The following is a 13,823-nucleotide window of genomic DNA, read 5'->3' as shown; positions in this document are numbered from 1 at the left end:
GTCTAGCGTTAAAACTCTACCCTTCCAACCTAATTTAAACGCTTGCGAATCGTTTGTGGTTGTAAAAGTTCGTGGGAATTTCCCTTTTGTCTCAAATATTACGACCTTGATTGTAGTCTTAACACTGAGGTACTCGTTGAGGGTTATTTACCATGAAATATTTATTGGGCTGTTCCATAAAATTTCCAAATAGGGGGTGGACGAACCTTTTCAAGTGAAAACAAATTTCTTGGAAAAGTGTAGATACCCCCTTGAAAATGGCAAAATTTGCAAAAGAACCCTTGGAAAAAATTCTTTTCATGTCTAAAAGTGAGAGTGGGCGAACTAAAATCAGTTGTTCACTCCCTGGAAATTCAAGAATAACTTTTTACCCCCTGGAAAAATGAAAGAAACACTTCTTTGGACCTCTGGAAACTCTCCTTGGATTACCCCCTGGAAATGTTCGTCCACCCCCCCTGTATGGTCATAAAATGGAATGGCCCATTTTGTTAGGCACCATAGTAATATAAATGCGGATTTTTCATGGAGTATCTAATTTTTGAAACAAGATTTTAGTATTTTAGTAAAGCACACAAATCCTACAATACCCATATGCAAGGAATATAATCACATGGATTGAACCTCGTGATCGGGTAAAATTATCATGTGGAAAAATATAGAATCACTTGTAATATCACATTTTTATTTAGAACTGTGTACAGACAAGTTTACCGTGCTGTCGTAAAAAATGTAAACTTTCAAGGAAAAAGATGCAAGAATGGTTATAGGATGGTGTATTCAATTCCAGATCATGGTCGTCTCTGTGTCCGTAAGAAGTCACTCGATTTCAGATTCCTAAAACAATCCCCAGCCCTTTATTTCCCTTCCTTATGACTCTAATGACAGTTGTGCTTCAATGAGACAATTTTGCACCCAGAGCCATTTGAACCACTTTTTATTTTACCTTTACCCCTGCTTACCTTTCATGAGTGTTATCAGAATAATAAAAAAGCGAACTAAAGGACTTAAGTTCGATCATATGTAGTCATTATAAAAACACTGGTCTTGAAGGCTTTAGTCTCTTTTTATTGTTAAAAGATGGAAGCTTACGTACCAAAATCGATTTATTTTGCAAACTTTTTGACCATGTGATTAAAAAATAGACCATTTCAAGAGGAGATTTTGGTAACGTGATCAAAAAGTATGCAAATCGCAACTTTTCTTTTATTTGTAACAAAAGAAAATTGAACAAAAAACTAAAACAATACATTGCCAGACCGGGGTTTTTTATAATGACTATAGTTCGATTTAGTGCTAAGGATGGTTGCGGATTTTTTTTTCCCAGAGCGAGTCTATCATCTTCATTGGTAAAATCGAACGTGCTGAAAGCTAGCTAGCCTGAGTTCGAGATTTCTACTGGAACCTCTGTTCTAGTATTCCATCATCTTAACTACTGTGCGATGAGTTGATTTTTCTTTCGAAAAGTCTAGTCCAGTGATCAACATGATATCAGATACACCCCCTTCTCACAGAACCGGTAATATTTATTCATCCAATGGGGATAAAGATAACGGACTGAAACTCGATAGGAATAATTGATATTTCCATGTTTTTAATGGCTGGGGGTTTGAGTTTCATTGTTTTTAAGCCAGAAAACTGAGTGGCGATGGGAAAAATAGCACCATATCTTGCAGTGAGGATATGCTTATTTTCAGGGTTTTCAAAAAAAACTGGAGTATATAATATTTCACTGTGGATAATATTTTGGTTAATTTTCCAGTGGGAGGGGTTACCACAGGGTCTGTGAGTAGGGGGTGTATCTTTTCCGTATAATAACCTCTTTCCAAAATCAGTAGGGTAAAAAGAGACAAATGGGATTGATATTCCCATATTTTCTATTGTTTGTGAGTTTCATTCTTTTCAAGTCCTAAAATTCAGTGGACACGGAAAAATAGCACAATATTTCAAAGTGAGCATTTTTTTTCTTTGATTATTTTGAGAGGGGGGGGCAAATCTGAGTATAATATTCCACTGCAGATAATATTTTGGTTAATTTTTCCAGTGGAAGGGGGTCCCACCGTGTCTGTGAGAAGACGTATTCAGATAAAACATTGAGATTTTTGTTCTTTCTGTCTATTTGTAGCTGATTGCAGTGAGAAAGGATGTAATTTGGACAACGGCGGGGAGTGTGGAACACCTAACAATTGCACGTGCACGAAACCAGGATTCGAAGGAGACGATTGTGGACTGGGTAAGATTAAACATGCTTTATACACGTGATATTCTAGACGATGCTATCGTCCGTTACAGTGATAGTAAAGGTGGGAAAATTTGGCGGTATGGCGTCGTGACGGTATACGGAAAAAAATCCGTGGGAGAGTTTCGAAGAAACGACTGGCAACTCTACCGACTCTAAACTCGTTTTGGCAAAAAAACCCGTTTGCGAATTTTCTTCGGCTTTGGACTTTTTTCTTAGATAGTGATTCGTCTTAGACTATAACATAGTCTAGTGATATTCATGACGTATTAATTTATACGGAAGCAATCACAAAACCGGGTGTTTTTCAATGATTATACAATACAATTAGTGGCAAATACCTACCGTGGGAATCACTAATTCCTCTTTGTGTGTACCTTGGCGTAATTTCCCTAAAAGACTGGATGTTTTAAAACCAAGTGAAAATATTCAGAAAATCGTGACAATAAGAACATTTTAAGACAAAAGTTAGGAACATCTGAAGGCTTCAAAAGATTTTGGATGCTTTTATAAAAAAACTTGTACCATGAGACTGAGGCTGGAAAAACATTTACGGATTCAAAATAACAGTTACCCTGTTCTTTCTCGTATTCAGTTTAAAAAATCACCAGGATCCTGCTTTGAAAAACCGCCATCTTTGTTTCACAACACTGAAACAAAGTCGATGTAATTTCAGTTATTTTTTACTTTCTTTCAAAAATGTTTATTTTTTTTCTATAAAATAGCAGAAGCAGTAAAAAAAATATTCATATTTTGACAATGCTCATATTCATTCATTTTCATTTTCAGCTTGCATGGATGGCTATTACGGCCATTATTGCCAACAAAAATGTCAATGCAAAAACGATGCAGTGTGTAATAAAACTGATGGTTCTTGTCAATGTAAACCTGGTTTCCAGGGACAATATTGTCAAGAGAAATGCGTAGAGTCCTGGGGACAAGGTTGCCAAAGACCTGCCACGTGTGTCATGAATAATACGTTACTATTGGATACAGTGACTGGATTTTGTACGTGTAAAAAAGGCTTCAACGGTACAAAGTAAGACAATAAATGCGTTATATTTTTTTGTAATAACAAACTATATAAGAACATAAGGATTCGAGGTCCAAAATATTAAGAACAAGTTAAGAAAGTTTTAGAGCTTTGAAATTTTTTAGGAAAATTGAAACAGGTTACTCCCTATTGGGGTTAACTCTTGGACGAGAAATCTAAACACGCATTTTTATATCAAAATCAATTCTGGGGATACATGAAGAAAGCAATACAGAATTATTGATGAAGGCCAAAACCCACCTTTTCAAAATCCACCTTGAAAAAGTTGAAACTGAACCCAAAACTAGCAAATCAATCCAAAGAAAAAATATATACGACAAAATCAATAGTAAAGATCATTGATAGAAATAGTTCAAAACAAATGCTCGAATACTACCACTATCCAAGCCTAGTGGCCTTAACTACACAGGGTGACTTATAGTGTATTCTTTCTTCTTTTTCTTATTCAGCTGCGAACAATCATGTCCTGAGAAAACGTTCGATCAATATTGTAAACAAACATGTAGTTGTAAGAATGGGGCACACTGTGATCCGGTCGATGGAACATGTGATTGTACCCCAGGATACAGGGTAAGTGAAAAACAAGCAGCCGTATTGCAGTGGTAGAGCATCCGGCTATGGTGCGCAAGGTTGTGGGTTCAATCCCTAGTCGGGTCATACCAAAGATTGCCAAAATGGTACTTAATACCTCTCTGCTTGATGCTCAGCAATTAAGAGAAGGATCAAGGGTAAGTGGAGCAATCCAGGGAGAAAGAGTGGCGCCCTCCCCTACCTTCGGTTAGACAGCTCTCGAAAAAGGAGCCTCCGACTGCGGTCGCAGACTTACTTACTAAGTGAAAAACGGGTCTCACAGCTGAGATACAACGTTATTTTGACGCCCCTCGACGTTCTGTGCGAAACGGGTGGTGGACACCATAATTTAACACCGGTGAAAAAAGCTCAAACAGTAGAGTCTCTATAACTCGAACACGCACGAGGGACGTGGGACACAAATTTGTTCGAGTTGAAGAAATTTCGAGTTATAGAGTTAGTTTATTAGGCATTGTTAACTGAAGGACCCATACCACTTGTAACAAAAGTTAACTCTCTCTAATTCGATCACCAAGAAACCAAGAATTTTATTTCGAATTAGAGCAAAGATTAAATACAGACAGTACTTTATACTAATTTTTAGCTGAGCAGACATATATTTTAGCTCGAATTATAGAAACATTCAAATAGCAGAGATTGGAGTTCAGGAGACTCCATAAACAATGTTATCGCCCGTTACAGTGATAGTAAAGGCGGGAAAATATGGTGGTATGGCGTTGTGGCGGTATACAAAAAAGAAATGGGCGGGAGAGTTTCGAAGAGACGTATAGTCTAAGACTGGCAAACTGGCAAAAAACAGTTTGCGAATTTTTTCCGGCTTTGGACTTATTTCGTAGATAGTGATTTGTCTAAGATTATAACATAGTCTAGCAGACTCCACTGTATCTATAAGCCCAAAAAATCGTGTATTTCTTCATTACAGGGTCACCACTGCTCCTTACAATGCAAAAAAGGGAAATATGGTGAACATTGCGGAGGAAATTGTGAATGCTCATCCACAAATACTCATTCGTGTGATCACGTGACTGGTGAATGCACGTGTTTTCCTGGTTTCACTGGCAAAGAGTAAGTTTGTTTGTTAGTTTGTTTGTTTGTTTGTTTGTTTGTTTGTTTGTTTGTTTGTTTGTTTGTTTGTTTGTTTGTTTGCAGTTGTTATTTATCGTTGACATAAAAACAAATAGCTAATAGGCTAATACAAAGTCAACCTGTAGCATAGATTTATAAAGCCCGAAGAGCTAGATGGCGTACTTTTGCTGAAAAGTGTGCCGTTGTTAGGTAGGAAATCCTACCTAGGTCACGTGACATTACAATAGAATTTCAGCGCTTGACCAATCAGAAGCTTCGCGAGTTTTCGAAAACAATAGCAACAATATTTTTCCCGATATTCACTTTTTTTTGCCTGCGGTGGCTTAAATTATGACATCTCGCCCTTCGGATATTATAAATCCAGGGTAAGTAGCGAGTTTTCACACGGAACGTTATATAAATGTTATAAGAACGCTGTATGAACGTCATAGGTACGCAGCCTTGTCCCCGTGTTCCCTAGCCTAGTCCCCATGTACCCTAGCCTAGGCTTTATTTACGTTACTGATGGATGCCAGAGAATAATATCTGGCCTTATTACCAGTAAGCATCAAAAAGATGATAATACGGAGGGAACGAGACTGGTGTGAACGTTATATAAATGTTATGAAGGGTAGCTAGATGGATGAACTTGTAAACCATGTTGTATTCTAATGTCATAGCAGATCGTCCATTCTGCGCTCTTCTCTAAATTGTGGTGAATGTGACACCTGACCTTCGCATTTTGTTACAATGTGGAAACCTGTTTAACCCTTAGACCACGAGGGACGCGTATATGCGTCCAAAACAAGCCAAAATACTGAGTCTCAGACTTGAGGCCATAGCTCCTGACCACTTGAGTTCAAGGGGCATAAACCGAATGGTTTTAGAAAGAGTATAACAATAGCTATTTAATGGTACCAAAACCATTTTCTAAATCCAAAGCTGCAAGATTCTATGGCACTTTAAAGTTTTGAGTTTCAAAAAAAAAAATTCAAAAAAATCGCGCGCACAAAGGGTTAAACGAATTAGACTCGATTAAAATAAAGATTATTTCTTTTTCCAAAAAAAAGGTGCGGACAAAAGTGTGAAGAATGGACTTTCGGACAGAATTGTGCTACAAATTGTTCTTGTGTCCGAAACAACACATTCTCATGTGATTCCATCAATGGTATTTGTAATTGCACTGAGGGATTCAATGGTGAATTTTGTGAGAAATCATGTTCTTCATCCAATTCAACTGAATCTTGTTTCAAAGAATGTAACTGTACGGAAGGCAACGGTGTGTGCCAACGGACCACTGGACAATGCTTGTAAGTACGCCCGTGAATGGTATATGAGCCCCCCCCCCCCCCCCGCCAGCAATCACGCAAAATTTTTCCCCAAATCCACGCATTTGCGCAATGTTTTTTTCGCAATTCACACAATTTTTGTTCACTTCACGCAAAGCTTTCCAAATCATGCATTCACGCAATTTTTTATTTTTTTTTTATTTTCACACATTTACGCAACTAAAAAGCCCATTCACGCATTCACGTAAACTTTTCTCTTTCTGTCTTTATGGTAATAAAGAAACAATCCCCTCCCCTCGGCCTTCCATGTCCGTGGGGAAACTTACTGTTTGACTTTTATTTGACTTTTTGACTTTTTTTTAACTTTTTTCAAACTTTCATTTTGATTTTTCGCCGACAAAAACGCCCACCTCCCTCGGGCGTCCAAAATCTTTCGCAACCAAATTTATCCAAAAACGCCAACCGCCCATAAATTTTGCTCCATCCATCCGCCCATTCAAGAAACTTTTTGAAGACTTTTTTTTTACTTTTATTTGACTTTTTGACTTTTTTCTAAGACTTCTTGACTTTTTCTTTGACTTTTTGACTTTGGACTATTTTGACTTTTTTTGTCTTTTTATAGAGGTGTACGATAATTTTTCGAGTGATTTACCTCTCGATCGGTATTGGCCTTTTTTTAAATCTGTCGTTCTTTTTCATTCTCATTTTCACTCCTGTTACAGATGGACCTCTAAATATGTATCACTTCTCTTTTATAGATGTCATCCTGGTTTTCATGGAAAACATTGCGAATCTCAATGCCCACAAGGGTTGTTCGGTATGAATTGTGCTCAAAATTGTACTTGCCAAAATGGCGCTAACTGTTCGTATATTGATGGAACATGTACGTGTACTGCGGGGTACACTGGTACAAAATGTGATGAACCTTGCACGGAAGGTTATTATGGTCCGAACTGTGAGAAAGAATGTCCGTGTGGAGATCACGGAGATTGCGATCGGTTCACGGGGAAATGCACGTGTCGTGGGGAGTATCAAGGAACATACTGCGATATCAGTGAGTAAAATATTTTTAAGCTCTTCAAAACTTTTACACTTATGTACACTTTTTTTATGAGCAACTCCAATTTTTGGGTTCCAGGGCTGGGGTTGCTTAGCATTCTAGCTCATTTTCTGAAAATTTTACTTTGACCACCCCTGATATTATACCATATTTATGCTTATTGGGTCAAGGGCTATCGTTTGCCATGCTTAGAATATCTAAAAAGATTTTACTTTATGAGATAGTGAAAAAAATTCGGCTAATTTCAGGGCTCGAGCCTTGGCAACTTTGGTTGCTTATAAAAAATTTGTACTCAATAAAACGTCCCTCGTTGCCCTCGTTTTTTTTTTTAATTTTCGATTGTTTCGTTCCAATCCCATCTACACGTTAAAACTTGTTCCCAGTTTTACACGCTTTTTTTTTTATAAGAATACACTTTATAAGAATGTCCATGATGAAAATGGCCAAAAAATGAAGAATATGCTAAGAATATCACCATCATATAATTTTAATGCCAATGGCTAAGAATGCCATTTTTAGACCATTTTTTAGTCAATTAGGATCCTAACCTAAGAATGCTGTAAGAATATTTTAGGATGATTTTCCCAAAAAAGTTAAGAATATCCATGATGAAATGGATTTACACCATTCTTATAAAAAAAAAGCGTGTATTTCATGTTTTGGTATGATTTCTTTCGACTGCTATTAAAGTTTAATCTCTCTAATTCGATCTTTAAGAAGTTTTTTCGAATTAGAGAGAGTTGCCTGTACTTTGATTAAGAACTTTTTTTTTCAAAAATCAAGGCACGCTGAACAGAAATTATCTTGAAAATAGTTTTCAGCAATTCCAAACTTTAGCTTTTTTGCCTTCATCGAAGCTGATATGTTTATCTTTGAGTTGAGACTTATTGCTTTCATTGATAAAAATCAATATTTAGCAGGCAAATTTCCGAATAGTTTTTCCTCTTTTTGGCTAAAAAATACTAATTTTAAGGTAGTTTAAAAAAGCAAAGGGGTGCCGAATTTGGCAGTTAAAGGGGCTTCTCTTGTATTTTGCGATTCAAAGGGTCGATTTTCTATTCTATTTTCCGCTCGGACATACCCGTCACCTCGCAAACCAAGTAGCCCCCCCCCCCCCCCGGGGGAAGGCAGCAGCACGTAATGTGCTAATTCTTTTTAAACGGAAATTTGAGAGGAAATATTCGAAAAAGAAAAGTCGAGCTAAAAGGTCTTGCTGGGTACGCCTACACGTTTTTTTTCTATAAGGAACACGTTTATAAGGAACTCGAGGCTGAAAATGGTTCAAAAAATAAGGAATTGTTAAGGAACTGCTCAGGCTGAGAATAAGTGGATTTGAAAATAATGTACCTTATTGGGACTAATTTGACCAAATTTTGATCTTTCAAGGGGCAAAAAGTTCAAAATTTCCTATGTAGTAAGGAACTCGGTAAGGAACTTTGAGACTGAAATTCTCTGTAAAAATAAGGAACTCCAGGCTCAGAGCAAAGTTAAGGTTCCTTATAAAAAAAAAAACGTGTAGTGGTTTAAAGTTGAGGAACGAAAAAAGTGCCTACAACAACATATTTGCTGAACTTCGTCTACGTGACCAAGAAGAAATTAGATTTTATTTAGAACTCATCCTATCTTTCACCCCTATCTCATATTACGTTTTAAAAATTCCAAGCGCTAGAAAATCCATTCATCGAAAAAAATTTACAGAACTATCATGTCGGTGGCTTTGATCTCGAGAGAAGTGAAGAAAAAAACTTTAAACTCTTTACCAAAAAAATGGTAAAGAATCAGGCGTGGTTACATTACATTAATTTATTTCTAAATTTCTGAAATTTTTTAATCAAGTCTTTATGATTGAAAAATTTACAAGTGTAACAGCCCCCTTTAAAGAAAATAAAGACGTATAAATTCTTGAAAAAGAAATTATTTCTTGCGATTCTTTACCATTTTTTTGGTAAGGCGAGACAAATTTAATTTGTTGTTCTACGAGCCCGACCGACCCTATTTTGGCTGATATTGAAAAATAATAATATTGAATTTCCACTGCAGTTAATCTTGCACACTGGTTTTTCGAAAGATTAACAACGGTTGAAAAGCTGAAAATTTCTACCACAGACTTTCGCAAGCATAAAATTACAAATCCCAAGCACTTCAAATGAAAATCCCAAGCATAAAATTACAAATCCCAAGCACTTCAAATGAAAATATGAATTTCATCAATAGAAGGGTTAAACTTTTGAACAACTGAAGAAAATTTGCCAACACATTGCCGGCCCTCAATTACAAAAAATATATTTTTATTTTGTCGACCGACCGACCCATATTTTTCCGATAATCTGCCCGTAGAACAACAAATTAATTTGATCTCGCCTAAATAGGTAGTTTAAAGTTTTTTCTTCACTTCTCTCGAGATCAAAGCCACCGACGTGATAGTTCTGTACATTTTTTTCGATAAATGGATTTTCTAGCGTTTGGAATTTTTAAAACGTAATATGAGATAGGGGTGAAAGATAGGATAAGTTCGAAATAAGATCTAAATTCTTCTTGGTCACGTAGACGAAGTTCAGCAAATATGTTGTTGTAGGCACTTTTTTCGTTCCTCAACTTTAACCACTAGGCGTACGTAAGACCTTTTAGTTCGACTTTTCTTTTTCGAATATTTCCTCTCAAATTTCCGTTTCAAAAGAATTAGCACAATAGGTGCTGCTGCCTTCCTCTTTCCACTCATGTCGTTTCTTGAGTGAGAAAATGAGTTGAGAAAAACGATTGAAGGTTTGATGCAACATACAAAAATTTCAAAAAGACTTTAAAGAAAATAGTTAATTTCTTTAATGTATTTTTGATTAAAAAATTTCAAAAATTTTAAAGATATTAATGTAGTGTAACCACGGCTTTAAGGAAGTGTCGAGTAGAGTACTGAACTTTGCTCTCTGACACCATCCAAACCGTTATTGGAGGGGGGGAATCAAAAACTCCCGATAAGGTCTTTTAAGAAAAATGTGAATATTTTAAAATTTCATTTCAGTGTGCAAAAATGAGACGTATGGAATCAATTGTACAGAGAAGTGTAAATGTCAAACTAACACTACAGAAAAGTAAGAAATTCTCCACTTACCCAGCTGGAACACATAACGTTGTTTCAACATTCAACTAACATTATATGAACGTTGTGAATATTAGATAAACGTTGAAACAACGTTGTGTGCCAGTCTGGTTATGTCTGTCAAACGAAAACCAACACGAAAAGTCAAACAATCAATGTCCGTCATCTAACGTCTAAAAGTTCAAACAAAACTGTGTACCAAATTACTGTTCGAAAAACTCGTTTTCAGAAATCGAGATTTCAAACTCTTGGAATTTAAATGAAAGTTTGACTCGTGGCCTGAGTTTTCCTTCAAATGCCTTCAAGTTGTATACGAAGTGACTCAGAATTTTAGATGTAGATTTCAAAAATGCAATAAAAAGTTAGAAAAAGTTTCTGTATCAAAGGGCACATGTCCCTTTGAAATTAAAAACTACCAATATTTTGACCCGTCTACCACGATTATACTCAAAGTTTGCAGCAACCAACTGTTTTTCATTTAATTTTCAGATGTCATGCAATGACGGGTGAATGTACTTGTATCAAAGGCTGGTTACCGAAGAAATTTTGTCGTGAAAAGATTAGTAAGTTACACAAGGCTTCAAAAATTGAATACATTAATATCCCCCGGATATAGAGACAGAGAGGGACCCAGAGAGGACTAATTACCCTTTCATTGTAACATCGTCTCTCTAAGAGGAAAAAGAATTCGGCCACTCTTTGTTGTTTGTAGTTCTGACAGGAGAAAACATTTTATTTTTTCATACTATATATAGTGCCTATAACTTCCACTCTGTAGGTAGATTTATTGATGATTTGTGTGCCTTAAATGACAGAGATGAGTTTCATAATTGCTACAAACAGATTTACCCTAAAGAACTAGATCTCAAAGTTGAGCACCATGGAAACCATGCATCGTTTTTAGATTTAGATATCACCGTTGAAAACAATATTTTTAGATATAAACTTTTTGATAAGAGAGATGCCTTTCCCTTCTTCATTGTAAGGATGCCACATGCCGACAGTAACATCCCATCGTGCATTTTCTATGGATCCGTCTTTTCAGAAATTTTACGGATAGCACGTAGCACACTCATGTTTGAAGATCTGACTCCTAGAGTCACTGAGGCTTTTCATTCGAATGCGAAACCAGGGTGCTTCAAACGCTTTCTTGAAGAAGCAAGTTGTCAAATGTTTTTCCAGGTTTCCTGACTGTTTTATGAAGTATGGGAAAACCGTCGAAGAATTTTTACATATTTTCAAATTGTGAAATTGTTTCTTGTGTATTTTATGTGTGATTGTTTTGTTTTTTTTTGTTTTTTTTTTCTGTCTAAAGAATTAGCATTAGCATCGGAGGTATTCATTTCCTACTTTTCTTTGCCCTGTGCAGTTCTCCCGTCGCGGCACGCCGAACCGGGTTCTCGGCCAACTTACGATTCTATTCTTTTTAGTTTTTGTGTGATTTTTTCTATTTTTATGTAAGATGTGTTTGTTTGTAGTTGTCTGTTTGGTTGTCTGTTATTTATTTGGAAGCTGCTGGTCAGTTCCTTTTTCTACTATGTTTTCCGAAGGCGACTGAGTGTGGGCCCTTAAACACGTGGAAAGTCACTATGCCAGTCACAAGTCTGGGACTTCGGGTTTTGTTTTGTTTATGTATCCTTTTTTTTTTTAATTTATTTGATGTGTTTGCTTTTGTATTTGTCCCCATTTTGTATGTATTTTGATGAACTTACGGAAGTGTGTTTATCAAAAAAGTTTTTTTGCAATTCATTGTTTCTCCACTATTACTTTTCTTCTATCTTCATTTGGATTAGGTTTTTCTTTCACATACCACTATTTAAATTCCCTTTAACTTTTTGCTAAATTACCCTCTGTTTCGGAATGATTAAAAAATAAAAAATACCAAAAAATCGTAAATACACACAATTAACAAAAATATTCTTAACTTTTTTCGTTTTTATCAGTTTGAGTTATTTATATATCAATACTTTTCTTTTTCTAAAATGACAGATATTACATATCTTCACTATATATATATAAGGTGCTGAAAACGCAAAGTTAGATTACAGTCTTCGACGGGTTATAGTTCGTCATTTTTCAGAATTTTCAAGATTTCAACTCTCTCAAGATTCACTCGTTCGCCAGCTCTTGCGGTGAGCGGTCACGGTGTACGGGGCTTCGAACCGGGTTATAGTCCGACTTTTTTAAATTCTCATTCTTTTCCCACTCTTTCCATCTTCTTCTTTGAACTGTAAAATGTGTGTGAGAGCCACAGGGTTGGATAGTGGCGATCCAATCCCAGTTCCTTCCCATCTATATGTGCTTTCTACAACGTTGTGGCAGAAACATGTCAAAGGTGTGGCAACTTTGTCTAGTAGAAAGTACACTTCTTTTTTCATTGTTATTTTAGTTTCTTCGGCTGGTTCCGTGGAGTTTAAGTTTTAGTTTATTTTATATTTTGCGCGCGTTTCATACTTTCACTAAACACATCTTTTTAACATCTTTTTATTGTAGTGGTGTCTAGCTAAACACTGCTTGGCCTCCTACTACACACAACCCTATTTCCATCATATAGGAGGATATTTTCACAAATGGCCGAAATCCTGTGTAGGTCGAAAACTGAGGAACAGATAATGTGTTTTTTTGAAATATTTTTTGACTCATATTGAGTTACTTCTTTCCATCTTAACTCATATTGAGTTACTTTCTTCCTTAAAGTCATTTTAGATCACTAGTTTTACATTGACGGGTTTCTATGTCATCATATTTTCCTTTTCTACTCCAACCTGATTGATTTTCTGTGAATGTTCATTCTAGATTTTTGTTGTATTTGTATTGTCTTTTTGTTTTGTGGGTTTTTGTCTTTATTAGCTCTTCAACCACGGGAATCGACTCTATAACAGCAACTTGAATTGGCTCCACGATGACAGTGTGCATTGGCTCTATAACGACGCGAGACGAAACTATGGGAACATCATTTATTGGCTCTGCGAAGAATACTTGTGACAGATCTTCATTGACGAACAACCTTTTAGCAATCAAAGACTCTTTAACGAAGGATGGCTTTTCAACGACAAATGAATCATCAATATGAAACGACTTTACATGCAACGGTTCTCTACTGACGCTCGACTCATTCTTAGCGACTGACTTACCATTGCAATTCGTTTTCCTCTGAGACTTCAACAATTTTCGTTTTCTCAGCTCCTCCTCTAGTCTTTCCAATTTTGCTTCATGTTTTTCGATTTGTAGCTGCAATTCACGCTTTCGTTTTTCGTACTGGAGATCATATTGTCTCTCCCAATTTCAACGTTTGATTTCTAACTCTGCACAGTATGCTTCATATTCAGTTCTCAGTTCTCTACTCATTAAATTGCAAGAATACACTGCAGATGTTGACTTTTGACTTGACATCGCCAGGAACGCCTCGGACCAAAAAGGAATTAACTTCTTGA

The 13,823-nt window shown here is 36.3% G+C and overlaps 1 protein-coding gene across 1 annotated transcript in view; it reads left to right on the top strand.

The window, feature by feature from the left end:
- The window catches only part of LOC136797791 (multiple epidermal growth factor-like domains protein 10), a 40,063-nt gene that overhangs the window by 21,832 nt on the left and 4,408 nt on the right, over nucleotides 1–13,823 (top strand). Inside the window, exons 4-12 of the mRNA XM_067054376.1 lie at nucleotides 690–808; nucleotides 2,123–2,230; nucleotides 3,026–3,275; nucleotides 3,740–3,860; nucleotides 4,804–4,946; nucleotides 6,017–6,256; nucleotides 6,994–7,289; nucleotides 10,312–10,381; nucleotides 10,879–10,952. Coding sequence (XP_066910477.1) covers nucleotides 690–808; nucleotides 2,123–2,230; nucleotides 3,026–3,275; nucleotides 3,740–3,860; nucleotides 4,804–4,946; nucleotides 6,017–6,256; nucleotides 6,994–7,289; nucleotides 10,312–10,381; nucleotides 10,879–10,952 — 1,421 coding nt within the window. The remainder of the gene's footprint in view (nucleotides 1–689; nucleotides 809–2,122; nucleotides 2,231–3,025; nucleotides 3,276–3,739; nucleotides 3,861–4,803; nucleotides 4,947–6,016; nucleotides 6,257–6,993; nucleotides 7,290–10,311; nucleotides 10,382–10,878; nucleotides 10,953–13,823) is intronic.

The sequence above is a fragment of the Clytia hemisphaerica genome, unplaced genomic scaffold, assembly GCF_902728285.1.
Source record: "Clytia hemisphaerica strain Z4C2 unplaced genomic scaffold, Clytia hemisphaerica genome assembly, whole genome shotgun sequence".
Lineage (NCBI taxonomy): Eukaryota > Metazoa > Cnidaria > Hydrozoa > Leptothecata > Clytiidae > Clytia > Clytia hemisphaerica.
The sequence above is the reverse complement of the archived record's forward strand: the minus strand, read 5'-3'. Positions and strand labels throughout refer to the sequence as shown.